Source organism: Salvelinus fontinalis, chromosome 28, assembly GCF_029448725.1.
Source record: "Salvelinus fontinalis isolate EN_2023a chromosome 28, ASM2944872v1, whole genome shotgun sequence".
NCBI classification, from domain to species: Eukaryota; Metazoa; Chordata; class Actinopteri; order Salmoniformes; family Salmonidae; genus Salvelinus; species Salvelinus fontinalis.
The window spans coordinates 6,171,573-6,199,498 of NC_074692.1; the positions used below are offsets into that span (position 1 = coordinate 6,171,573).

Genomic DNA, 27,926 nt, shown 5'->3' on the forward strand with positions numbered 1-27,926 from the left:
TCACTCATTGCGAATGTTTGAGATGCTTGATCGACGTATACGACGGCGTGTTTCAGTTCCCGCCAATATCCAGCAACTTGGCATAGCAATTGAAGAAAAACAACATTCCACAATCAACAGCCTTATCAACTCTATGCAAAGGAGATGTGTCACGCTGCATGAGGCAAATGGTGGTCACACCAGATACTGACTGGTTTTCTGATCCACGCCCCTACTTTCTTTGAAAGGTATCTGTGAAATACATAGATTAGGGCCTAATCAATGTAAATTTACCCCATTTCCTTATATGAACTGTAACTCAGTAAATCTTTGACATTTTTGCATGTTGCGTTTATTTTTGTTCAGTATATTATGGACCATGAAAATGGTTATATGGGCTGATCTGCAAATAAATTGTTGAGGGTCAACCTGAGCCAAGTGCTCTGAAGATCCATCCAGACATTTATTTTTTAAACAAGTAGAATGATTTATTACAAAATATGTACAGGTCAACATAACTTTCTCTTTTCACAATATGTATAAGAAAAATTCAATTATGAACAAAAACAAGTACAAATATGAACCATTAGTTTAGTGCAGTGGTCACCAACCGGTCGATTGTTATCTCCAAGGCATTCCTAGTCGATCACCAACCATTTTTTATTTCTCTCGCACTGTTGACAGTAGGTGCACTTGATTCAGCAGCCCTAGCACAGGAAGGACTGTGTTCCCATTTTTAACATTTTCATGTGTCTGAAGGTAGAGCAAATCAAGTGAACCTATAGGCCTGCCACTGACCAACCAGATATCTCAGATCACCATGTCTGCAGTGTCCTTGTGCCTTAGACTGTAAACAGAAGCCTTGAACTCACAGCAAAGTCGATACTGTCAGATTTAAAAACCATGACTAGAGAGACGAATACGAATACAGCAAAGAGCTGCTGTTTTTATAAGTTCATGTTTAGAACTTTAAATTATTCAGCCCTGTCAACACTTTTATAGGCCATCATAGAATGCACGTTCCCCCTACTTCCAATCACGCTACAATCAGCACTGCAGCTGCAATGAATGAGTACAGAAAAGCATCCCGATAAGCTTGTTATTATTGGCTGCTTGTCTTTAATCTTGAGGAATATTTCACTTTCTCTGGTCATAGGAGAGACAACATTCATTTGTGCACGAGGCAGAAATAATGCAGTGCAACTTGACTTTTCCCATCAGCTGGAAGACTGTGTCCCCTTTTCTCAGCAGAGGGCGGGAGAGCGGAGGGATGGCGAGTCAGGTGAGGAAGCCTCAGAGCTGCTCCTTCTCCTCAGATTGACCATCAGATGCAGGCCATCAGTCCAGTATAAAATTTGAGCAAATTATGCTCACTCAGCTGTGCCTCACAAGTAATAAAACAAATGATCTATTACCAGTGTGATTATATACCAAATGTTGTGTGTGATAGATAAATTTATTTTCAAAATGGTCTGAGAAGAACATTGCCAGGGTAATTCAAGCAGAACGAATATGCAGTGATAATGTATTGGGGCCTATAGCCTACTGCACTAACTTCATGGCTACATAACTGTTTTTAACTGGTTAATGTTGCGTAGGCTTACATTTTTTAAGTCATGTTTATTTAAAATATATAAATATATTTTATATATAATATAAATAGCAGTAGATCGACATGGATTTTGACTCAAAGTGATCTTGACTCAGAACAGGTTGGTGTCCACTGGTTTAGTGCAAATCGACAGCTTAAAATTTGTCTGAACTATTCTGTATTGAGTGACATAGAATACAGCTATCCACTGCTATCTTCTATCAATTCCAGTAACATTGCTTTCTATGACAGTGACATCACAACAAAATTGTCAAGAACTTTCAAACACAAAACCTGGTTAACCCGTAAGACCACACATCATTCCAAAACGATTCCATTTACTCTGTGTTCGTGTTGAGGTTGCGACTTTTATTTCTTGTGGTGATTCCAGAGAAGGAGGTGGCAGGAGGTCCTTTTCCGTCAGTGCTTAGCAGAGGAGCCTGAGAAAAGATCATAACACAAGCTCAGTGGTTCAGTGAAAGGAGGAGGACAGCATGGCAGTGTTTACGAACACATGGTTTGAGACTGAACTCACCTGGAGTGTTGTCTGCTCCACTGGACGGTTCCTGAAAGGTTCCTCCTCCACATCACTGTGGTCCGAGGTGGGGGACTTGGAGAGTTTCACTGGATTGATAGTAGCCAAAAGAGCAGGCATGGTGAAACAGGACAAGAAGCGAGCCTTCAGGAGCAGGTAGCCTGGGTTATGGCTAAAGCGCTCTGCCACAAAGCTCCGCACTGCAGCTACCTGCTGCTGCTCTTCCTGGCTCTCTTTCTCCTCTGGGGGCAGGAGCTGCATTGCACGAACTGCCAACGTCTTTTTACATTTCAGGAGACCCGATAGGGTATTAAGACTGCTGACAAAGGGGGGTAGGTAGGGCAGAGTGACGTCCAAATCCGGAAGCGCAACTCCTTGCTTGCCGCTCAACCACTCTCTCACTTGTGCCGGGTCCTCCGTGAACATCAGGTTGGGATCAAACTGCATTAGCTCCGGATTGCGGGGTGGAGGGACACTTTTAGGCTGGTTAAGCTGCACGATTCGGAGGCCTCCCCCCTGTGGGAATGAGGCTGGAAGGGAGCCTGGAGGGACGTTGAGGACTAAAGCCTGTGGATGGCCAGTCTGTGGTCTGATGGGAGCCGAGATGACCATGTTCATGGGAACAGGTGAAACTGCATTGAGCTGAGGACAAGTGGTTGCCACAGTCTGCATGACTGGGTTGGTTATTCTCATGCGTTTCCCTGGGTTGGTCATTCTTAGACCAGTGTTGCTTGTGATGGTAATGGAGGTGGAGAGGGAGGTTAAAACAGATGGGGAGGCAGTCCCCTGTGCTATGGATGAGGCAGGAGATACCATGAGGGCAGATGGGTCTTTAGGTGTAGAGGGAGATGGGCAGACATAGGTCATATTGGGAGAGGCCTGTGTTGCAGCAGCATTTCGTGTTAGAGGGACTTGCTGGTTGATAATAATAGGAGATGGACAAGCAGGTGCAAGAGCATTTCGTGGTAGATTCTGAGGTGTCATCTGGATGCCAATGCCACTGATTGGCACAAGTACAATGGGCATCATGGCCCAGGCAGTTTGTGGAGGGGGCATAACCACGTTAGACTGGACAACTAGGCTCTCTTTGGTACGGGCTTTCTTGCGTTTGGGCGACTCTTCCACAGACTTTTTGGCAATCGCAGCATCCTTGAGGGCCTGTGCTTTCTCAGTAGGTTTACGATTGCGTTTTTTTCCTGAATGATTCTCATTAGCCTCCTCATTCACCCGGTCTATTGTAGTTGAGGATTGGTTGGAAAGGGAGAGGGGAGCAGGGAGTATAGGTTGGTTGGTGGTCGAGGGTATGGGTAGGCTGGGGGTAGAGAGTACAGGTTGACCAGGTGTGGAGGGTATAGGTCGACTGGGGGTAGAGGGTCTGAGTTGGGTAAGTGCGGAAGGCATGAGTTGTTGTCTGGAAGTTGGAGTGGAGGGGACCGCAGGATGTGGGATGGACTGGACTACAGGCGGTGCAATGACAAAGGTCTGAGGGATCATCACAAGTTGACTGTTCTGTTGCTTACTGTTCTGCTGCTCGTTTCCCTTCTGGTTTAGCATACTGGCCACTGTTCTGGGACCATGGCGTTGCTTTGGGTTTTTCAATGAAGCTAGAAAAACTAAATAAAAACAGGGGGTATTTACATTAAACTCACATATAAATGTAATATCGATGAAAAGATGTATTAAAAAAAATAAAAATACTGTGCAGTTGACCATCACTGATCTGAGTACTGAGTCTCTTAGCTAATGTATAAGTGATTTTGGGTTGTAAAAAATACACTGAAAGTAACCAGGAAGTGACTGCCCCTCAGCCTTGTAGTTTTTAAATGATGGTAGTTTTTTTTTTAATGGTCTTCAATGCCCAAAGACATAGCGCACTGGTCTTTAAGCGCAGAACTTCATAAAAGGCATCTGGTAGAAGAAAATTCCTCTACAAAACACACATCATTTTATATCTTAACTGACACGTTACCCTGTTAACATGAATTTCATGACACAATCACAAAGTCAATTGAAAAACAGAATGGTAAATGATGCGGAAGTGGCCATAACTTTCACAGGGTATGACATATTCAAGGCCATATACAAATATGATTTTACCCGGTTTCACTTCCCAAGATTTGTTTCCCATGAGTACCACCTGAAACAGATAAATTGACACAATTGTTACAATAAGCCCTGTTCAAATTGATTATAAGTAGAAATGACTTTAGACGCAAAAATGTAAAACCGTATGAAGGTTGTAAAGTATGAGAACTTTTTGTTTATAGTGTAGTAAATTATACTCACTTGGTTGTTACGCATTTTAATGATCTGCTTACAGCCTTCTGCATCTAAACGGAGGACCTGTTTCAGATCACAACATTAGAAAATGAGCCATACATAATATATTGGTCATACTATCAGGATCGCTGACAACGGCTTCAAAATATGGTATTATAATCAGTTAACTCTTTTCAGATATTGTGGGCTGATGTTATGATGCATTAATTGTGTACCATAATAACTAGTCATGTGCTCTTGATATGCCAATAAAGAACATTTGTAAAACGTGTTCAATCTTTCCTGTACACTACCTTTCAAGAGTTTGAGGTCACTTAGAAATGTCCTTGTTTTTGAGAGAAAAGATAATTTTTTGTCCATTAAAATAACATCAAATTTATTAGAAATACAGTGTACAGTCGTGGCCAAAAGTTTTGAGAATGACAAATATTAATTTTTAAAGTTTGCTGCTTCAGATATTTTTTTAGATGTCACGATGGAATACTGAAGTATAATTACAAGCATTTCATAAGTGTCAAAGGCTTTTATTGACAATTACATGAAGTTGATGCAAAGAGTCAATATTTGCAGTGTTGACCCTTCTTTTTCAAGACACCTGCAATCTGCCCTGGCATGCTGTCAATTAACTTCTGGGCCACATCCTGACTGATGGCAGCCCATTCTTGCATAATCAATGCTTGGAGTTTGTCAGAATTTGTGGGTTTGTTTGATCACCTGCCTTTTAAGCATTGACCACAAGTTCTCAATGGGATTAAGGTCTGGGGAGTTTCCTGGTCATGGACCCAAAATATCGATGTTTTGTTCCCCCGAGCCACTTAGTTATCACTTTTGCCGTATGGCAAGGTGCTCCATCATGCTGGAAAAGGCATTGCTCGTCACCAAACTGTTCCTGGATGGTTGGGAGAAGTTGCTCTCGGAGGATGTGTTGGTACCATTCATTATTCATGGCTGTGTTCTTAGACAAAATTGTGAGTGAGCCCACTCCCTTGGCTGAGAAGCAACCCCACACATGAATGGTCTCAGGACGCTTTACTGTTGGCATGACACAGGACTGATGATAGCGCTCACCTTGTCTTCTCCAGACAAGCTTTTTGAAAATGACTTTACCTCAGTCCTCAGCAGTCCAACCCCTGTACCTTTTGCAGAATATAAGTCTGTCCCTGATGTTTTTCCCGGAGAGAAGTGGCTTCTTTGCTGCCCTTCTTGACACCAGGCCATCCTCCAAAAGTCTTCGCGTCACTGTGAGTGCAGATGCACTCACACCTGCATGCTGCCATTCCTGAGCAAGCTCTGTACTGGTGGTGCCCCGGTCCCGCAGCTGAATCAACTTTAGGAGACGGTCCTGGCGCTTGCTGAACTTTCTTGGGCGCCCTGAAGCCTTCTTCACAACAATTGAACCGCTCTCCTTGAAGTTCTTGATGATCTGATAAAATGGTTGATTTAGGTGCAATCTTACTGGCAGCAATATCCTTGCCTGTGAAGCCCTTTTTGTGCAAAGCAATGATGACGGCACGTGTTTCCTTGCAGATAACCACGGTTGACAGAGGAAGAACAATGATTCCAAGCACCACCCTCCTTTTGAAGCTTCCAGTCTGTTATTTTTTTTTTTTTTTTTTTTTTTATACCCCTTTTCTCCCCAATTTTCGTGGTATCCAATCGCTAGGAATTACTATCTTGTCTCATCGCTACAACTCCCGTACGGGCTCGGGAGAGACGAAGGTCGAAAGCCATGCGTCCTCCGAAGCACAACCCAACCTAGCCGCACTGCTTCTTTAACACAACGCGCCTCCAACCCGGAAGCCAGCCGCACCAATGTGTCGGAGGAAACACCGTGTACCTGTCCCCCTTGGTTAGCGCTCACTGCGCCCGGCCCGCCACAGGAGTCGCTGGAGCGCGATGAGACAAGGATATCCCTACCGGCCAAACCCACCCTAACCCGGACGACGCTAGCCCAATTGTGCGTCGCCCCACGGACCTCCCGGTCGCGGCCGGCTGCGACAGAGCCTGGGCGCGAACCCAGAGACTCTGGTGGCGCAGTTAGCACTGCGATGCAGTGCCCTAGACCACTGCGCCACCCGGGAGGCCCCCAGTCTGTTATTTGAACTCAATCAGCATGACAGAGTGACATGATGTCAGCTGGTCCTTTTGTGGCAGGGCTAAAATGCAATGGAATTGTTTTTTGGGGGATTCAGTTCATTTGCATGGCAAAGGGGGACTTTGAAATTAATTGCAATTCATCTGATCACTCTTCATAACATTCTGGAGTATATGCAAATTGCCATCATATAAACTGAGGCAGCAGACTTTGTGAAAATTTATATTTGTGTCATTCTCAACTTTTGGCCTTGACTGTAGACATTGTTAATGTTGTAAATGACTATTGTAGCTGGAAACGGCAGATTTTTTATGGAATAGGCGTAAAGAGGCCTATTATCAGCAACCATCACTCCTGTGTTCCAATGGCACATTGTGTTAGCTAATCCAAGTTTATCATTTTAAAATGGCTAATTGATCATTAGAAAACCCTTTTGCAATTATGTTAGCACAGCTGAAAATTGTTGTTCTGATTTTAAAAAGCAATACAACTGGCCTTAGACTAGTTGAGTATCTGTAGCATCAGCATTGTGGGTTCAATAACAGGCTCAAAATGGACAGAAACAAAGACCTTTCTTCTGAAACTCGTCAGTCTATTCTTTTTCTGAGAAATGAAGGCTTTTCCATGCGAGAAATTGCCAAGCAACTGAAGATCTCGTACAACGCTGTGTACTACTCCCTTCACAGAACAGCGCAAACTGGCTCTAACCAGAATAGAAAGAGGAGAGGGAGGCCCTAATGCACAACTGAGCAAGAGGACAAGTACATGAGTGTCTAGTTTGAGAAACAGACGCTTCACAAGTCCTCAACTGGAAGCTTCATTAAATAGTACCCGCAAAACACCAATCTCAACATCAACAGTGAAGAGGCAACTCCGTGATGCTGGCCTTCTAGGCAGAGTTCCTCTGTCCAGTGTCTGTGTTCTTTTGCCCATCTTAATTGTTACATTTTTTATTGGCCAGTCTGAGATATGGCTTTTTCTTTGCAACTCTGCCTAGAAGGCCAGCATCCCGGAGTCGCCTCTTCACTGTTGAAGTTGAGACTGGTGTTTTGCGGGAACTATTTAATGAAGCTGCCAGTTGAGGACTTGTGAGGTGTCTTTTTCAAAAACAAGGACATTTCTAAGTGACCCCAAACTTTTGAACGGTAGTGTATGTTACTATACTGGCCAGAATATCTGCATAGGCCTACATCAGGGGTTCGCAAACCTTTTTGGCCCATGACCCCATTTGAATATAAAAAAGTGAATGTAAATCAGGCAATGTTTACTTTTTAATTCTATTCAGTCTATTACAAATCAGTCTGACACTACTTTTGACAGTACCGTATTTCAATACGAAGGTAGTATGGTGAATGACTGAAATGCATCAGAAAGGTATTGGCAAGTACAGACAATCAGGCAAGAATTTTGAATGATATTTTGTGTAGAAAAGAACATCATTGATGTTATTTTTTCCCTCCAGTCTGAGTTAGTGCCTGGTCTGTTCACTCTGTCCTAATGAGTCCTGCTCGGCTTGTGGGTAAATATACACCGAGTGTACAAAAAACACTAAGGACACCTTCCTAATATTTGATTTGCACTCCCCCCTTTTTTGCCCTCAGAACAGCCTCAATTTGTCGGGGCATGGACTCTACAATGTGTCGAAAGCATTCCACAGGGATGCTGGCCCATGTTTACTACAATGCTTCCCACAGTTGTGTCAAGTTGGCTGGATGTCCTTTGGGTGGTGGACCATTCTTGATGCACACAGGAAACTGTTGAAGGTTAAAAAACACCAGCGTTGCAGTTCTTGACACAAACCGGTGCACTTGGCATCTACTACCATATCCCCGTTCAAAGGCACTTAACTATTTTATCTTGCCCATTCACCCTCTGAATGGCACACATACACAATCCATGTCTCAATTGTCTCAAGGATTAAACATCCTTCTTTAACCCGTCTTCTCTCCTTCATCTACACTGATTGAAGTGGATTTAACAAGTGACATCAATAAGGGATCATCGTTTCCACCTGGCAGGTGTATATCATGGATAGAGCAGCTGTCCTTAATGTTTTGTACATTCAGTGAATGTGTTCCTGAAAGTCGTTCAGTGATATTTTGTAGTTTAAATGGTTCAAAAGATAGAGGCACATTTGTAGGAAGAAAACATTACCCCCCCCACCGTTTATTACAACCACAACCACTGTGACGTAACCCCGGTTCTATTAACCAAGCACAATATCATTTATTTCACTTCAGAGTTTCTCTCACGACCCTATTTTCAAATCAGGCGATCTCGACCCCTAGTTTGGGAAACGCTGGCCTAGGAGCTTGAATCCTTAAGTAAAACCTGACTGGCATAATATGAAATTACATAATTGTGCTCATTCATAGAAAATGTTATATTTTGTGGGTTCATTCCCTACCTGCAGAAAGAACACGAACACTGGGCTATTGGTGAGTCCAATGCTCTCTGCTCTCTCTCGCACCATGTCCGCTAAAAAAAACAAGAGATCGTAGGATCAAGTCATCGGTTCAGTCCTGAAACAACCATTATGAAGCCACCAAAATGCAAATTGTCCTTTTCTACAAGTGAGAGAGTAGTTGTGACTTATTGCCTTGACACTTCGTAAAGTACCTTCACGGCGCTTGTTTGAAGAGGGTGGTGGGGGCATAAGCACATTGCCCACCCAGGGAGTGACTGCCAACTGAAGGGAATAGTTGAGAGTGATGCAGGTTTCACTGTTGGCAGAGGACTCCTTTTGTCTTGAGGACTTGTTGGCTGTCCCCTGTTCACCGCTCATAGACCCACTGTTTTTCTGCAGAGACAAATGCATGGGATAGAAAACAGAAGACCTGTATCACAGGCTTCACAAGGAGAAGACCTCTGTACTAACAAAGCTAAATCTGTGTCAGATTGAGCTGGATGGGCCATGCAACTAACGCGTCGAGCACACAACTAAGACAACATATTTTGTTCACTCCCCTCTAACCTTGATTCAACAGTTTATAATCTACGTATTTGTATGAAATGGTCAGATGCATTGATGGTTTGTAATAATAATAAGCAACATATTTTTATTAAAATGTATACAGACAAATTAATAAAAATGTACCCACTGGAAACAACTTTGTTTGGGATTTTTTTTTTAAAGCAATTGAAACACCTGTTTCACCACAAAGAGTGTCACCTGGCGACTTACGTGTTTTCTGGCATTGGTTTTCTTCCAAGCGATCAGGTTTCTCACCTCTCCGTAGCACACCTTCAGCATGGCCAGGTCACTGTTGTAATCCTTTAGAAGGAACACGTACAGAGAATGTCACATGCTACTTTATGTCACAAAGCCGGAACAATGGGTTAGCTTGCTAACTTTCCAACATATTCTAAAATAATAATCATATTTCAGAGGTCATAAACAGTGACACTCACTTTAAAATGAGCATGGTGTAATTGACGCCACATGCCAAACCGCTGATTAATGTTAAAACTTCTTAAGGCTGGGGGCAGTATTGAGTAGCTTGGATGAATAAAATGCCCAGAGTAAACTGCCTGCTACTCAGTCCCAGAAGCTATGATTGGCATATTATTAGTATATTTGGATATAAAACACTCTGAAGTTTCTAAAACTGTTTGAATGATGTCTGTGAGTATAACAATGGATTGCGTCCTACCTGACAGGTCGCTCCTACCAGGTGGCGTGGCGAGAATCTGTCTCCTCACCACGCGCTCTCACCACTGGTGTCCCCCAGGGCTCTGTTCTAGGCCCTCTCCTATTCTCGCTATACACCAAGTCACTTGGCTCTGTCATAACCTCACATGGTCTCTCCTATCATTGCTATGCAGACGACACACAATTAATCTTCTCCTTTCCCCCTTCTGATGACCAGGTGGCGAATCGCATCTCTGCATGTCTGGCAGACATATCAGTGTGGATGACGGATCACCACCTCAAGCTGAACCTCGGCAAGACGGAGCTGCTCTTCCTCCCGGGGAAGGACTGTCCGTTCCATGATCTCGCCATCACGGTTGACAACTCCATTGTGTCCTCCTCCCAGAGCGCTAAGAACCTTGGCGTGATCCTGGACAACACCCTGTCGTTCTCCACCAACATCAAGGCGGTGGCCCGTTCCTGTAGGTTCATGCTCTACAACATCCGCAGAGTACGACCCTGCCTCACACAGGAAGCGGCGCAGGTCCTAATCCAGGCACTTGTCATCTCCCGTCTGGATTACTGCAACTCGCTGTTGGCTGGGCTCCCTGCCTGTGCCATTAAACCCCTACAACTCATCCAGAACGCCGCAGCCCGTCTGGTGTTCAACCTTCCCAAGTTCTCTCACGTCACCCCGCTCCTCCGCTCTCTCCACTGGCTTCCAGTTGAAGCTCGCATCCGCTACAAGACCATGGTGCTTGCCTACGGAGCTGTGAGGGGAACGGCACCTCAGTACCTTCAGGCTCTGATCAGGCCCTACACCCAAACAAGGGCACTGCGTTCATCCACCTCTGGCCTGCTCGCCTCCCTACCACTGAGGAAGTACAGTTCCCGCTCAGCCCAGTCAAAACTGTTCGCTGCTCTGGCACCCCAATGGTGGAACAAACTCCCTCACGACGCCAGGACAGCGGAGTCAATCACCACCTTCCGGAGACACCTGAAACCCCACCTCTTCAAGGAATACCTAGGATAAAGCAATCCTTCTGCCCCCCCCCCCCCCCCCCCTTAAAAGATCTAGATGCCCTATTGTAAAGTGGCTGTTCCACTGGATGTCATAAGGTGAATGCACCAATTTGTAAGTCGCTCTGGATAAGAGCGTCTGCTAAATGACTTAAATGTAAATGTAAATAACAGAACTCATATGGCAGGCAAAAACCTGTGAAAAAATCCAACCAGAAAGTTGGAAATCTGAGGTTTGTAGTTTTTCAACTCGTCACCTATCGAATATACAGTGGGATATTGGTCATATTGCACTTCCTACAGCTTCCACTAGATGTCAACAGTCTTTAGAACCTTGTTTGATGCTTCTACTGTGAAGGAGGGGGGAATGAGGGCTCTTTGAGTCAGGGGCCTGGCAGAGTGCCATGAGCTGACCATGCGCGTTCAAGTGAGAGTTAGCTTGCGTTCCATTGCATTTCTGAAGACAAAGGAATTCTCCGGTTGGAAAATTATTGAAGATTTATGATAAAAACATCCTAAAGATTGATTCTATACATCGTTTGACATGTTTCTACGGACTGTAACGGAACTTTTTGACTTTGTCTGCTCGCGCGTCATGAATTTGGATTACTGAGCTAAATGCGCGAACAAAAAGGAGGTATTTGGACATAAATTATGGACTTTATCGAACAAATTAAGCATTTAGTGTGGAACTGGGATTCCTGGGAGTGCATTCTGATGAAGATCAAAGGTAAGTGAATATTTATAATACTATTTCTGACTTTGTTGACTCCACAACATGGCGGATATCTGTATGGCTTGATTGTTGTCTGTGCGCTGTACTCAGATTATTGCATGGTGTGCTTTTTCGGTAAAGCTTTTTTGAAATCTGACACAGCGGTTGCATTAAGAAGTGTATCTATAATTCCATGCATAATAGTTGTATCTTTTAACAATGTTTATTTTGAGTATTTCTGTAAATTGATGTTGCCCTCTGCAAATTCACCGGATGTTTTGGAACTACTGAACGTAGTAACGCGCCAATGTAAACTCAGATTTTTGTTTATGAACTTTATTGAACAAAACATACATGTATTGTGTAACATGAAGTCCTATGAGTGTCATCTGATGAGGATCATCAAAGGTTAGTGATTAATTTTATCTCTATTTCTGCTTTTTGTGACTCCTCTCTTTGGCTGGAAAAATGGCTGTGTTTTTCTGTGACTAAACGATTGTTAGGTCAGCACCTAACGTACTTTCGTAATAAAACCTTTTTGAAATTGGACACTGTGGTGGGATTAACAACACGTTTATCTTTAAAATGGTGTAAAATACTTATATGTTTAAAGAATTTTAATTATGAGATATGTTGTTTTGAATTTGGTGTCCTGCACTTTCACTGGCTATTGTCATATCGATCCCGTTAACGGGATCCCAGCCATAAGAAGTTAACTGCCTAGCTTAATGATCCTGTTTAGTGATACACTCTGATTAAGTAAATATTTATGGTTACCAATGCAGATCCACAGTGTGCTTTATGATGAGTGCTATTTAGGAACAAAATGACAATAGGGACAGGTGTTGAAAATGTGCATAAGTTAAACACATAATGGTGCAACACACCACATGACTGTTTAGAAATAAATAAATGCCGGTACCTTCTTTGCTAGTATTGGGGGGTTTTGCCCGATGACAGTGGCAGCAGGCTTATCAAAGCGGTCCAGGATGGTGGAACGTACCACTACGACCTTGCCTGCTGCATCCTGGCTGGCCGTCGTTGCCTGCTCTTGCGCTGTGTTCTTGCTGGGCCGTTCAACCATCATGCTCCTCACCTTCCCCAGCCCTTCAAACTCCTTCTCTAGCACGGGGATCCATTGCTCCATGTCTGGTTGGGTGTAGTCTTTGATAATGTCACTTTCCTGATCAGACCAGTGCGGTTCAATGAACTTCTGTTTCTTCTCGTCGTCACTGTCCATAAACTCAAACTCGACGTTCTCCTCCTCGTCGGAGCTTGAGTGCACATCATCGTCTAGCCTCATCAACTTACTCTTGATGCTCCTCACAGCCGCGACCTTTCTCGTTCGCTGCAATGATCTTTTCCTTCTGTCCCTCTGTCTGGGCTGTTTACAAAAACAAGAGAAGAATTAACTGTGTCCAGTGTCACAGATTGAGTTAAGAGGGACATGAACGCTACATAGTCAACACTGACCTTGTACCCGGTCATTTTCCTCCACTGGTGAAGGACCTGGCTGTCAATTCTGTTGGGAATCTCGGCAGCTATCTTAGACCATTTACCTATAAAAAAGGACAAAATGAACTGTTAGATGATTATTATCAAGAAAGACGATGGATTATTTTGATATAGTTTCTGTGCGAGTCAGCTTTCTATAACAATTCCTACGTCCATATTTCTCCACCAATAGTCTGAGCTGTGCCTTTTCCTTCTCGTCAAAGGGCCCCTTCTTCACGTTCCCAACCAGGACGTCCACGTACCTACAGAATGAAACCAAATTTGTGTCAGAGACCGTATGTTCTAACACTTTTTGAGTGACCTAAAATGGGTTGGCCATCAGGGAAATGGTCAGGGAATGTTGTGAAAGCTTAGAGCTAATACATTGGCCATCGATCAGTCCATATTAGTCCTCACCTGTCCCTACACTGGCCATCATTTCTGCCAGGCACATCCTGACGGATTTTCCACCAGTTCCCCACCCCGTGTTTAGCCACTGCTCTCAGTAGCATCTGCAACAACAACCAAAAATCGGAGCACAACTTACATTATCAAATAACTATACACTACCGTTCAAAAGTTTGGGGTCACTTAGAAATGTCTTTGTTTTTGAAAGAAAAAGAACATTCAAATAACATCAAATTGATCAGAAATACAGTGTAGACATTGTTAATCTTGTAAATGACTATTGTAGCTGGAAACGGCAGATTTTTTATGGAATATCTACATAGGCGTACAGGGGCCCATTATCAGCAACCATCACTCTTGTGTTCCATTGGCACGTTGTGTTAGTTAATCCAAGTTTATCATTTTAAAAAGGCTAATTGATCATTAGAAGACCCTTTTGCAATTATGTTAGCAAAGCTGAGAACTGTTGTCCTGATTAAAGAAGCAATAAAACTGGCCTTCTTTAGACTAGTTGAGTATCTGGAGCATCAGCATTTGTGAGTTCGATTACAGGCTCAAAATGGCCAGAAACACAACTTTCCTCTGAAACTTGTCAGTCTGTTTTTTTTTTATTTTTTTTTATCCCATTTTCTCCCCAATTTTCGTGGTATCCAATCACTAGTAATTACTACCTTGTCTCATCGCTACAACTCCCGTACGGGCACGGGAGAGACGAAGGTCGAAAGCCATGCGTCCTCCGAAGCACAACCCCACCAGCCGTACTGCTTCTTAACACAGCGCGCCTCCAACCCGGAAGCCAGCCGCACCAATGTGTCGGAGGAAACACCGTGTACCTGGCCCCCTTGGTTGGCGCGCACTGCGCCCGGCCCGCCACAGGAGTCGCTGGAGCACGATGAGACAAGGATATCCCTACCGGCCAAACCCTTCCTACCCCGGACGACGCTATGCCAATTGTGCGTCGCCCCACGGACCTCCCGGTCGCGGCCGGCTGCGACAGAGCCTGGGCGCGAACCCAGAGACTCTGGTGGCGCAGTTAGCACTGCCCTAGACCACTGCGCCACCCGGGAGGCCCGTCAGTCTGTTCTTGTTCGGAGAAATTAAGGCAATTCCATTTGAGAAATTGCCAAGAAACTGAAGATCTCGTACAACACCGTGTACTACTCCCTTCACAGAATAGTGCAAACTGGCTCTAAACAGAATAGAAAGAGGAGTGGGAGGCCCCGGTGCACAACTGAGCAAGAGGACAAGTACATTAGTGTCTAGTTTGAGAAACAGATGCCTCACAAGTCCTCAACAGGCAGCTTCATTAAATAGTACCCGCAAAACACCAGTCTCAACGTCAACAGTGAAGAGGCAACGCCGGGATCCTGGCCTTCTAGAAAAAGCCATCTCAGACTGGCCAATAAAAATAAAAGATTAAGATGGGCAAAAGAACACAGACACACGAAGATTGGAAAAAAGTGTTATGGACAGACAAATCTAAGTTTGAGGTGTTCGGATCACAAAGAAGAACATTCGTGAGACGCAGAAAAACAAAAGATGCTGGAGGAGTGCTTGACGCCATCTGTCAAGCATGGTGGAGGCAATGTGATGGTCTGAGGGTGCTTTAGTGGTGGTAAAGTGGGAGATTTGTACAGGGTAAAAAGGATCTTGAAGAAGGAAGGCTATCACTCCATTTTGCAACGCCATGCCATACCCTGTGGACGGCACTTAAATTGGAGCCAATTTCCTCCTACAACAGGACAATGACCCAAAGCATAGCTCCAAACTATGCAAGAACGACTTAGCAGTCGGAATTAGCAGTCAGCTGGTATTCTGTCTATAATGGAGTGGCCAGCACAGTCACCGGATCTCAACCCTATTGAGCTGTTGGTGGAGCAGCTTGACCGTATGGTACGTAAGAAGTGCCTATCAAGCCAATCAAACTAGTGGGAGGTGCTTCAGGAAGCATTGGGTGAAATCTCTTCAGATTACCTCAACAAATTGACAACTAGAATGCCAAAAGGTCGGCAAGGCTTTAATTGCTGCAAATGGAGGATTCTTTGACGAAAGCAAAGTTATTATTTCAATTTAAAAAAAAAACATTTATAACCTCGTCAACGTCTTGACTATATTTCCTATTCATTTTGCAACTCATTTCATGTATGTTTTCATGGAGAACAAGGACATTTCTAAGTGACCCCAAACTTTTGAACGGTAGTGTACATATCTCAAAATGTCCTTGTAACAGATTCAATGAATCACATCAATTTCCCAACAAAAAAATCCCCAAACCCTCCTGACCATACCTCATCTTCTTCTTTAGACCAATAGCCTTTTTTGAGGGTGGGGTCTAGAACCTGAGTCCACCGATACATCAGCTGGCATGAACCCCGGCCCTCCATGAAATAGGAGACTGGAGTAAAACAGAAATCACGGAGAAAGCAAGTGAAATTTCCAGAACCCAACACACGATGCACTACAACGACAAGCTACAGTATCTTGTATTGAACAAGCACTTTGACTAGAGAAACTAGTTGGTAGACAAGAGCAGTGGACAGTAAGTAGTATCCCGAGAGCTTTTTCGCCCCACTGGGGCATAACAGTGAAGGGGACATCAATAACAACAACCGTCATCGATGTGCGCAAACAATAAAAAAATGTTCTTGCGTAAAACCCCAGGGTGTACACTGGGTGGCGGGGACTTACTCTGGGTGTACGGGATGTAGTTCCCGATACGCATCTTCTCCACCAGCTCTCGAAGGATCTCGTCCTCCACGCTGCCCCACCCCCTCCTCCTGAAGTCGGTGCAGATGTAGCGCTGGTACGTCTGGAGACACATGAAGGCTGTCCTGTTGGTCTGTGTGTGACAGACGGGGGGGGGGGGGGACGGGGGGGGACATGAGTTCAGAATGTATAACGCTGAATCATTTACACATTCAAAGAAATGGTTTGTGTTAAGACGTTCAGGGATTTACACTTGATCTACCTACTACAGAGAAACTTTAACAGTTCAGTCAGGCACTTATCTCTAAGCAAAGCCCAATCAATCAAACTGTGCAAATCAGGACTGGAAATAGCGCCTCTGGATCCCACTGATAGGAAGGGGTAATGACCATGAGTCATGATTGGCCCATACTATACGTCTGCTCTTACCCCAAGTTTATCAGCAATCTGATCCCAGTTGTGGTGCCCATGTTTTACAGCGACTTTCTTGAGCATCTCAATTTCGTTTTCCTTCCAACTGGCTTTGTTAATGGAGGGATGCAGGTAGTTCTGCCAAAAGCTTTTTATGTGTTCAGCTTCACGGATGCCTTCAAACTGGATAGGAATACGATTTCAGAGTCAACACTTAAGCCGTTTTAACAACAGGAAAACTAACGGGGGAGATGACAGAAGTTACTCAACCCACATCAATATTGGAAATCTTTTGCCAATCATGCTCATCATAGCGGCCACCCATCAGGTCATCCTCCTTCAGTGCACTGCAAGGTAAAGCAGATCCGGAAACAGTTATACAGCAATGGTTAGACTCAGGAATGAACATTACAATACATATTGATTAAACAATTCAAATCCATTTAACCGCGTAGTGTACAGTGAGAACAAACTCAAAACAGACCTGTCTGACAAGATAACCTGACGCATCTTGGAATTAACAGGCTAGATCATTATTTCCCATTAAAGAGTTATGACGGGAATCACCTGATGGCCTGAATGTCCTTTTCAATTTCAGTGATTTGTTTCCGCAGGATTTGCTTTTCCACATTTTCAGCGTTGACCATTTTCTGTGTAAGGTATTCCACCCTATGAGACAAAATAAACTTTATGTCATTCATGAAGGCCATTGGGTTAATAATCATAATCTATTCAACTTCTATAGCGCTTTTCTTTACAGAAATAATCTCAAAGTGCTTGAAAACACTAAACAAAGAGGAATAAAATGATAGGTCTGCACTACTATTTTCAGCCAGAGTAGAACGTTTTCAGTTGTTAAAGCCTCCTGATGGGCCGACACCAATCCTCAATAAGTGTTAACCTACATTTCATACACCCTGTGTAAACATCAGAAGATTTGCTACATTTTGATAAGCACAGGAGCGAATAACACATTACCATTTCAAAATCCATCTATACTTTTTTCACATTTTGTTGCTTTACAAAGTAAGATTGAAATGAATTTAATTGTAATTTTGTCAATGATCTACATAAAATACTCTGTCAGTGGAAGAAAAATTATAATATTTTTTAAAAGATGAATAAAAACTTAAAACACTAATATAGCGTGAAGTATTCAGAGTCAATACACGTTAGAAACACCTTCAGCAAGTGTGCAAAGCTCATGCACACCTGTATTGTGCAATATTTGCCGATTATTATTTTCTAAATTCTTCAAGATGTTGGGGATCATGACTAGATGTACATTTTCCAGTCTTGCTATAGATTTTCAAGCAGATTTAAGTCAAAACTATAATTTGGCCACTCAGGAACATTCACTGAAATGTGAATTCCTCTCCTAGTGTCTGGGGTAAAGCAGACTGAAGCAGGTTTTCCTTTAGGATTTTGCCTTTGCTTAGTTCCATCCCGAAAAACTCCCCAGTCTTTGTTGATGTCAAGCATACCCACACCATGATACAGCCACCACATTGCCCTAAACATAAGGCTTTGCATTTAGGCCAGTATTACTTTTGTGCCTTGTATACACATTCATGGTTTTGATTTTTTTTTTATTCTGCATATTTTTCTTCTTGTCCTTTAGGTCATTATTTTTGAGTCACTACAATGTTGTTGATCCATCCTCAAATCACAGCCACACTCTGCAGCCTTTTAAAAATCACCTATTGCCTCATGGGTGACATCCCTAAGAAGTGTACTTCCTGTCCTGAAGCTCAGTTCAGAAGGACAACTGAATCTTGTATGTGTCTGGGTGGTTTAATATATCATCCACAACATCATTATTAACTTGACATATATTAAAATGTTTGATTTGTTATTGTTACCCATCTACCAATCACTGCCGTTCTTTACAAGGCTTTCGAAAATCTCCCTGGTCTTTGTAGTTGAATCTGTGCTTGAAATTCAATACTTGACTGGGACCTTACAGATGTTGTATTTATGGAGGACAGAGGTAGTCATTCAAAAATTATGTCAACCCCTATTATTTCACACAGAATCCATATCACTTCCGTGATTTAAGCCAAATTTGACTTTTGAACTAATTTAGTCTTGCCTAAACAAAGTGGGTGATACTTATACAAAAACTATACTTTAGTATTTAATTTTTTTTAAATATGCATTTTCTTTTCGCTTTGACACTACGGTGTGTTTTATGTAGATCAACGACCCCAAAAAAATAGCTATTTCAATCCCACTTTAAAACGCAACAAAACGTGAAAATTTCAAACGTTGCAGTTGAAATTTGTGTTATCGATTCTTCCATAGGCTCAAGTGGGTGTAGACTTTATCGGCACTGTACATTATGAATCAAAAAATATATAAAATACTCTTCAGGGGAAAACAACACTTTACTCCTTACTTACTTGGACAGCTTGGGCTGTATCATGCGTTTCATGCTGTCTTTCATGACAGCATTTATCAGCAGAGTCTTCTGCCACCCTTCCCCTGAAAATACAAAATCGGCAATTTAAAAAGTAATCAAGACGCCACATTCTGATAGTGCTTCTTGCGTCCTTGTTATGTGACATCACCACTAAGGTCTAACAATTATTATTTTTGTACTCACATCTTTTCATCTTGACGTCGTCAGTGGGTCCGATCCTTTTACTCATCTTCTCTTTGGCTTCTGGATTAGCAGGTGGGCCCTGTGGGAGTCGGAGAGGTAATGTTAAAACATGGAGATATACAGTACCAGTCAAAAGTTTGGACACACCTACTCATTCTTGGATTTTCTTTATTTTTACTATTTTCTACATTGTAGAATAATAGTGAAGACATAAAAACTATGAAATAATACATATGGAATCATGTAAACAAAGAAAGTGTTAAACGAATCAAAATACAGTTTATATTTGAGATTCTTCAAAGTAGCCACCCTTTGCCTTAATGACAGCTTTGCACACTCTTTGCATTCTCTCAGCCAGCTTCACCTGGAATGCTTTTCCAACAGTCTTGAAGGAGTTCCCACATATGCTGAGCACTTGCTGGATGCTTTTCCTTCACTCTGTGGACCAACTCATCCCAAACCATTTCAATTGGGCATGCAGTCCGGTGATTGTGAAGGCCAGGTCATCTGATGTAGCACTCCATCACTCTCCTTCTTGATCAAATGTCCATTACACAGCCTGGAGGTGTGTTGGGTCATTCTCCTGTTGAAAAACAAATGATAGTGGGACTAAGCGCACACCAGATGGGATGGCGTACCGCTGCACAATGCTGTGGCAGCCATGCTGGTTAAGTGTGCCTTGAATTCTAAATAAATCACTGACAGTGTCACCAGCAAAGCATCCATGCTACATGGTGGGAAACACACATGCGGCGAACATTCGTTCACCTACTCTGCATCTCACAAACACACGGCTGTTGGAACCAAAAATCTCTGATTTGGACTCATCAGACCTAAGGATAGATTTCCACCGGTCTGATGTCCATTGCTCGTGTTTCTAGGCCCAAGCAAGTCTCTTCTTATTATTGGTGTCCTTTAGTAGTGGTTTATTTGTAGCAATTCGATCATGAAGGCTTATTTCACGCAGTCCCCACTGAACAGTTGATGTTGAGATGTGTCTGTTACTTGAACTCTGTGAAGCATTTATTTTGGCTGGAATTTCTGAGGCTGGTAACTCCAATGAACTTATCCTCTGCAGCAGACGTAACTCTGGGTCATCCTTTCCTGTGGCGGTCGTCATGAGAGCCAGTTTCATCATAGCGCTTGATGGTTTTTGCGACTGCACTTGAAGAAACTTTCAAAGTTCCTGAAATTTTCCGGATTGACTGACCTTCATGCCTTTCAATAATGGTTGACTGTCGTTTCTCTTTGCTTATTTGAGTTGTGCTTGCCATAATATGGATGTGGTCTTTTACAAATTAGGACTATCTTCTGTATACCACTCCTATCTTGTCACAACTGACTGGCTCAAACACATTAAGGAAAGAAATTTTACAAATTAACAAGGAACACCTGTTAATTAAAATGCATTCCAGGTGACTACCTCATGAAGCTGGTTGAGAGAATGACAAGACTGTGCAAAGCTGTCAAGGCAAAGGGTGGCTACTTTGAAGAATCTCAAATGTATTTTGATTTGTTTAACACTTTTTTTGTTTACAACATGATTCTATATGTGTTATTTAATCGTTTTTATGTCTTCACTATTATTCTTCAATGTAGAAAACAGTAAAAATAAAGATAAAACCTTGAATGAATAGGTGTGTCCAAACTGTTTTACTGGTACTGTAGTAACCAAAAAAGTGTTTAAAAGCAAAATATATTTTATATTTGAGATTCTTCAAAGTAGCCACCCTTTGCCTTGTTGACAGCTTTGCACACTCCTGGTATTCTCTTAACCAGCTTCATGAGGTAGTTAATTAACAGCCTTACTAAAAGTAAATTTGTGGAATTTCTTTCCTTTTTAAAGCGTTTGAGCCAATCAGTTGTGTTGTGACGGTAGGGGTGGTATACAGAAGATAGCCCTATTTGGTAAAATACCAAGTCCATATTATGGCAAGAACAGCTCAAATAAGCTAAGACAAACGACAGTCCATCATTACTTTAAGACATGAAGGTCAGTCAATTCGGGAAATTTCAAGAACTTTGAAAGTTTCTTCAAGTGCAGTCACAAAAACTGGCTCTCATGACCGCCACAGGAAAGGAAGACCCAGTTACCTCTGCTGAAGAGGATAAGTTCATTGGAGTTACCAGCCTCAGAAATTGCAGCCAAAATAAATGCTTCAGAGTTCAAGTAACAGACACATCTCAACATCAACTGTTCAGAGGAGACTGCGTGTATTAAGCCTTCATGATAGAATTGCTGCAAATAAACCACTACTAAAGGACACCAATAATAAGAAGAGACTTGCTTGGGCCAAGAAACACGAGCAATGGACATCAGACCGGTGGAAATCTGTCCTATGGTCTGATGAGTCCAAATCAGAGATTTTTGGTTCCAACAGCCGTGTCTTTGTGAGATGCAGAGTAGGTGAACGGATGTTCGCCGCATGTGTGGCTCCCACCATGTAGCATGGAGGAGGTGTGATGTTATGGGGGTGCTTTGCTGGTGACACTGTCAGTGGTTTATTTAGAATTTAAGGCACACTTAACCAGCATGGCTATCACAGCATTCTGCTGCGATAACTCTTTCCATCTGGTTTGGGCTTAGTGGGACTATCATTTGATTTTCAACAGGACAATGACCTAACACACCTCCAGGCTGTGTAAGTGCCATTTGACCAAGAAGGAGAGTGATGAGTGCTGCATCAGATGACCTGCCCTCCACAATCAACCGACCGCAACCCAATTGAGATGGTTTGGGATGAGTTTGACCACAGAGTGAAGGAAAAGCATCAAACAAGTGCTCAGCATATGTGGGAACTCCTTCAAGACTGTTGGAAAAGCATTCCAGGTGAAGCTGGTTGAGAGAATGCCAAGAGGGTGCAAAGCTGTCATCAAGGAAAAGGGTGGCTACTTTGAAGAATCTCAAATATAAAATATATTTTGATTTGTTTAACACTTTTTTGGTTTACAACATGATTCTATATGTGTTATTTAATCGTTTTTATGTCTTCACTATTATTCTACAATGTAGAAAATAGTCAAATAAAGAAAAACCCTTCAATGAGTAGGTGTGTCCAAACTTTTGACTGGTACTGTACCTTTGACCAAAGCTATAGTCGCCTGACCCTGTTCATATTGTACTAAATCTGCTGTCTGATACCTACCAGAAATGTGACTTTATCTTTGAAATAGGGCTTCAGAAAGCTCCCCAAGAAAAGCTTCAGTGTGGGTTGTCCAGATGTGGTAGCCTGGGGAGTTCCTGTGCCAGATAGCTGAGTCATAATCTCTTTCTGTTGGGAAAGACGGACATTATTACATCGCACAGCTTCATTTAACAGATTCCATACGGCACCTTTAAGAAAAGCTGTATGCTTTTAGTTGTTGGCCTCTTACTTGTTGGTGTTGATTGTCTGATAACAGTCGCTCCAGCTCCTCTAATTTCTCTTTCAACACTTCCTGGTAAACAAGGTTCATTTGCAGACATGTATCTGTGTTCTGGGGTAGATCCAGCTCCTCAGCACTGTCCTCTTTGCTCTACCAGACGTGGGAGAAAGGAGAGGGCAGGCATTTTACAGACACCTTACTTTACATACTGTATTATTTACATCATGTGATAAACTGAAAACTGGAGTGGTAGAATAGTGAAAATGATAATCAAAACGAACCGATTCTGTTTCACTTCCTTGGACCTCCTCATCTGTTTCAACACATTATAAAAGAAGTCACACGTGGTAGAAATGCATATTAGCAGGAAAACGTATTCATGAAACAATGCATAACCTGTTTAAAGAACACACGGCAAGGGCAATGGCTACCTGACAGAATCTCAGCATTAGATGCATTTGGGCCAAGAGTGCACTCCAACTCTTCAATCTCTCTCTGTATTTGCTCCCTCTCTGCCTCCAGGTTCCCCGGAGGACCCTAGAAGAGCAGGTTAACATTATTTCTCAATTCATCTGAGATAAATCACACAGTACTATTGGTGATGTCAATGAGTCTTACCAAATCTTCTGGTTGAGATGCATTATCGTCTGATCCATCATCTGACAACAGCAAAAAAAAAATATATATATTAAAAGTTAAAGTACATTTAGGAAGCCCTTAGCCAAGCAAACACAGCCAAGGAGTTGTGGAGACTAAATTGCATTCTATGATTAGACTAGGGTCCAGTTTTTCAAGGCATCGATAGGATTAAAAGCATAGAAATATAATTAATAGAATGGAAGTACCCATTCAAGTCAATGATTTGTAATTGCTATACATTTAATATTATCCATAGGCGAAACCTAGATCGATAACTTCTGAAAAACTGGGGGTCAGGGTCTCTCTCTGCAAGCTCACTGCAACAATAATTCAGAATCAACCCCCCGCCCCCTTCCCAAAAAAAGAATGAATAAACATAATCATTTTCTGTGTTTCATAATTTTCCTTCAATTTGCAAGAGGCTGAATGTACTTCACAAGAGAAAGCATCCAAGCGAGCGAAACAGCGCCCCTCTGTCTCTCTACATGGAAGCCATCTATCTGATGCGGTCTGGTCCAAACGAGTATGGCATTGTTGTCGCCCTTAACATTGAAGGCATGGGAAGCCAGCGAGCATCTGGCCTCCCTTGACCAAAAACGAATTACAAAATGTGCCAATCAGCGTTGAGCTAAACTGAGCGAGCTCAACAGTGAATGGTCCTGGCGCACCAAAAAAGTGTCAAGGGAAGCCAGCTTGGATTTGGCATCACTCCTATCAAATCCCATTGAGCGCATACCTCATTGACAGAAAACCATGAATAGTTGCATCATTGTGGTGTTGTGCTCCGGTGCCTAGCTAGATAGAATTGACCCATTCCTAAATTAGCCATGGAGATAGGGATTTGGACTTGTGGTTTTACTTTATTCGCCGTACTGGCCAATGATTATAATGGCGATTCTGATCCAACCATTAATTCATACATTGTTGGTGCCCTGGCCTTAGAGGATGGAAGTTCAATCTGTAGAAGGCTAATGTTAACTAGCTAACGTTGCCCATGAATAGAAGTTAGGCTAGTGAGCAAGCATTTTAGCCAGGTAGCCTAGGACAACAAAAAAACATAAGCATGTACTGTATGACAGAGTGATAGACCATTTCGTCAACATGAAAAAAAGGTCATTGGCATTTCTCTACAAGTAGGGTGAGCCATGTTTTTCGACTTGCACAAACGCACAGAAATCAGAACCATGGACAGCCACATCATATTTAGCTGACATTAATTGGACTAAATAGTCACTGTATTAGACTAAGCAGAGGAGATTTTATGATGTTGAAATTTGCGACTTGCGGTAACTCGGTGGTTCTAAATCAATAGTTGTTTAGTGGTCCGAAGATTGTTAAAATTAACTTGCTAGGTCATGTAACTGTCAATATGCTGTGTGGACTTCACAGGACAGAGGTTGCTACCGGTTTTGTAATAAACCAATATGTGGTTGAATTTATTCTGCAACTGTCTTCTTAGTCTCGCCCGGCCTTATACACTGCTCAAAAAAATAAAGGGAACACTTAAACAACACAATGTAACTCCAAGTCAATCACACTTCTGTTAAATCAAACTGTCCACTTAGGAAGCAACACTGATTGACAATAAATTTCACATGCTGTTGTGCAAATGGATTAGACAAAAGGTGGAAATTATAGGCAATTAGCAAGACACCCCCCAAAACAGGAGTGATTCTGCAGGTGGTGACCACAGACCACTTCTCAGTTCCTATGCTTCCTGGCTAATGTTTTGGTCACTTTTGAATGCTGGCGGTGCTCTCACTCTAGTGGTAGCATGAGACGGAGTCTACAACCCACACAAGTGGCTCAAGTAGTGCAATTCATCCAGGATGGCACATCAATGCGAACTGTGGCAAAAAGGTTTGCTGTGTCTGTCAGCGTAGTGTCCAGAGCATGCAGGCGCTACCAGGAGACAGGCCAGTACATCAGGAGACGTGGAGGAGGCCGTAGGAGGGCAACAACCCAGCAGCAGGACCGGTACCTCCGCCGTAGTGCAAGGAGGTGCACTGCCAGAGCCCTGCAAAATGACCTCCAGCAGGCCACAAATGTGCATGTGTCAGCATATGGTCTCACAAGGGGTCTGAGGATCTCATCTCGGTACCTAATGGCAGTCAGGCTACCTCTGGCGAGCACATGGAGGGCTGTGCGGCCCCACAAAGAAATGCCACCCCACACCATGACTGACCCATCGCCAAACCGGTCATGCTGGAGGATGTTGCAGGCAGCAGAACGTTCTCCACGGCGTCTCCAGACTCTGTCACGTCTGTCACATGTGCTCAGTGTGAACCTGCTTTCATCTGTGAAGAGCACAGGGCGCCAGTGGCAAATTTGCCAATCTTGGTGTTCTCTGGCAAATGCCAAACGTCCTGCACGGTGTTGGGCTGTAAGCACAACTCCCACCTGTGGACGTCGGGCCCTCATACCACCCTCATGGAGTCTGTTTCTGACCGTTTGAGCAGACACATGCACATTTGTGGCCTGCTGGAGGTCATTTTGCAGGGCTCTGGCAGTGCACCTCCTTGCACAAAGGCGGAGGTACCGGTCCTGCTGCTGGGTTGTTGCCCTCCTACGGCCTCCTCCACGTCTCCTGATGTACTGGCCTGTCTCCTGGTAGCGCCTGCATGCTCTGGACACTACGCTGACAGACACAGCAAACCTTTTTGCCACAGTTCGCATTGATGTGCCATCCTGGATGAACTGCACTACCTGAGCCACTTGTGTGGGTTGTAGACTCCGTCTCATGCTACCACTAGAGTGAGAGCACCGCCAGCATTCAAAAGTGACCAAAACATCAGCCAGGAAGCATAGGAACTGAGAAGTGGTCTGTGGTCACCACCTGCAGAATCACTCCTGTTTTGGGGGGTGTCTTGCTAATTGCCTATAATTTCCACCTTTTGTCTATTCCATTTGCACAACAGCATGTGAAATTTATTGTCAATCAGTGTTGCTTCCTAAGTGGACAGTTTGATTTCACAGAAGTGTGATTGACTTGGAGTTACATTGTGTTGTTTAAGTGTTCCCTTTATTTTTTTGAGCAGTGTATATATATATACATATATAGTAACGACCCTGGGTTTATAAGCGTGGATATCGACTCCGCCGCTTGAGAATTATTTTGGGGCACAGTCGATAGCGCGCTGGACTTCGGGCTAGAAGGTTGAGGGTTCAAGACCTGCTCCCTACCTGTTTCATTACTAGATATTGTAATGAAACAGCAGGGAGCAGGTCTCTAACCCTCGACCTTCTAGCCCGAAGTCCAGTGCCCTATCGGCTGTGCTGCAAATGCATGCTCAAGCGGCAGAGTCGATATCTGAGCTTATAAACCCAGGGTCGTTACACTACTCCCTCCTTTCAAAGAGTGCGTCCTCACGCTAGCTGGCGACTCTAAGTCTTACAGGAACGCGCTCACTGCAAGCACAAGCACTGTCGTGGATGCAAGGTCCGATCACTTCTGACACCAATATACTGAAACAGGCAGGGAGCAGGTCTCCAACCCTCAACCTTCTAGCCCGAAGTCCAGCAAGCTATCGACTGTGCCACAAAAGCATGCTCGAGCGGCAGTCGATATCCGCACTGGACTTCGTGCTAGAAGGTCGAGGGTTCGAGACCTGCTCCCTGCTTGTTTCATTACATTGGTATATATATATATATATCATGGTCGCAAGGATATGAATTAACAGGGTTATAGAGCAAACAACGCAATTATCACAACACATGGGTTGTAATATGGCTTCCCTAATCATTTTACCCACGCACCCTTAACTTACTGATTTAATATACTTCAGATACCCACCAGATGAACAACTGTCTGAAGATAGTTCAATGGAGTTGCTTTCGGGACCAAGGCTGCGCTCGAGCACCAAAATCTGGCGTTCAACGTTCTCCCTCTGTGCAAGAAGGTCATCCGAGGACATAATGGATGAGACACCTTAAAAAAAAAACAATGTAAAATGAATGATAACAAAACCAGGGATCAATTTATTATAGGACAATATGGATTGAAAATACAGGACGTTACAGTAGCTAGCTGACATTGAAAGGAAGCAGGGGGAGCGTGCTGGAATCCAAACCCATTCGCGAGCAGCAACACAACATTTGCAGGTAGCTAACGTAACTTAGTAACTAGCAAACAACACCTGAACTAAACCCAACGTGCAAAAAAAAAGCAACATCCCTCAACTTCAGCATGTCAAAAGTGTTCTAATTTAGCTAGCTAGCCAGCCATGCAGTCTTGACCAGGAGCATCTGAAAGCTTGCTAAACGCTTCTTACCAAGACTGTCATCCAAGTTAACAGATGTGTCTTCTTATGTTATACATAAAATATTACGTAGAAACAAATATATTTAACTAGCTAAGTCCCAATGAAATTGTCTGACATTCAATTTCACTTAAGATCTCTACGTGCTACAAACGACACTGCTGGAATATTAACATATTTCCCAGAATGCAA

At 43.2% G+C, this 27,926-nt stretch overlaps 1 protein-coding gene across 2 annotated transcripts; it reads right to left on the reverse strand.

Annotated features, from left to right (window-relative positions):
- Positions 1–308: 308 nt before the first annotated feature.
- On the reverse strand, positions 309–27,926 carry LOC129825994 (snRNA-activating protein complex subunit 4-like). 2 transcript variants are annotated; one of them, XM_055886223.1, is made up of 25 exons: positions 27,747–27,926; positions 27,269–27,403; positions 23,455–23,495; positions 23,268–23,373; positions 23,118–23,149; positions 22,846–22,986; positions 22,617–22,742; positions 19,471–19,549; positions 19,268–19,349; positions 17,433–17,534; positions 17,140–17,212; positions 16,884–17,048; positions 16,437–16,587; positions 16,037–16,143; positions 13,758–13,852; positions 13,512–13,603; positions 13,320–13,405; positions 12,769–13,230; positions 9,665–9,754; positions 9,100–9,280; positions 8,888–8,958; positions 4,392–4,448; positions 4,203–4,242; positions 2,106–3,718; positions 309–2,010 (listed from the first exon to the last, which is right to left on the reverse strand). In XM_055886223.1, exons 2-25 carry the CDS (start codon positions 27,387–27,389, stop codon positions 1,909–1,911), a joined length of 4,215 nt encoding a protein of 1,404 aa, XP_055742198.1. In that variant the 5' UTR covers positions 27,390–27,403; positions 27,747–27,926; the 3' UTR covers positions 309–1,908. The 2 variants fall into 2 exon arrangements, with proteins under 2 accessions (XP_055742198.1, XP_055742199.1); XM_055886224.1 differs by lacking the exons at positions 22,617–22,742; positions 22,846–22,986; positions 23,118–23,149; ... (2 more) ...; positions 27,269–27,403; positions 27,747–27,926 and adding an exon at positions 19,835–19,987.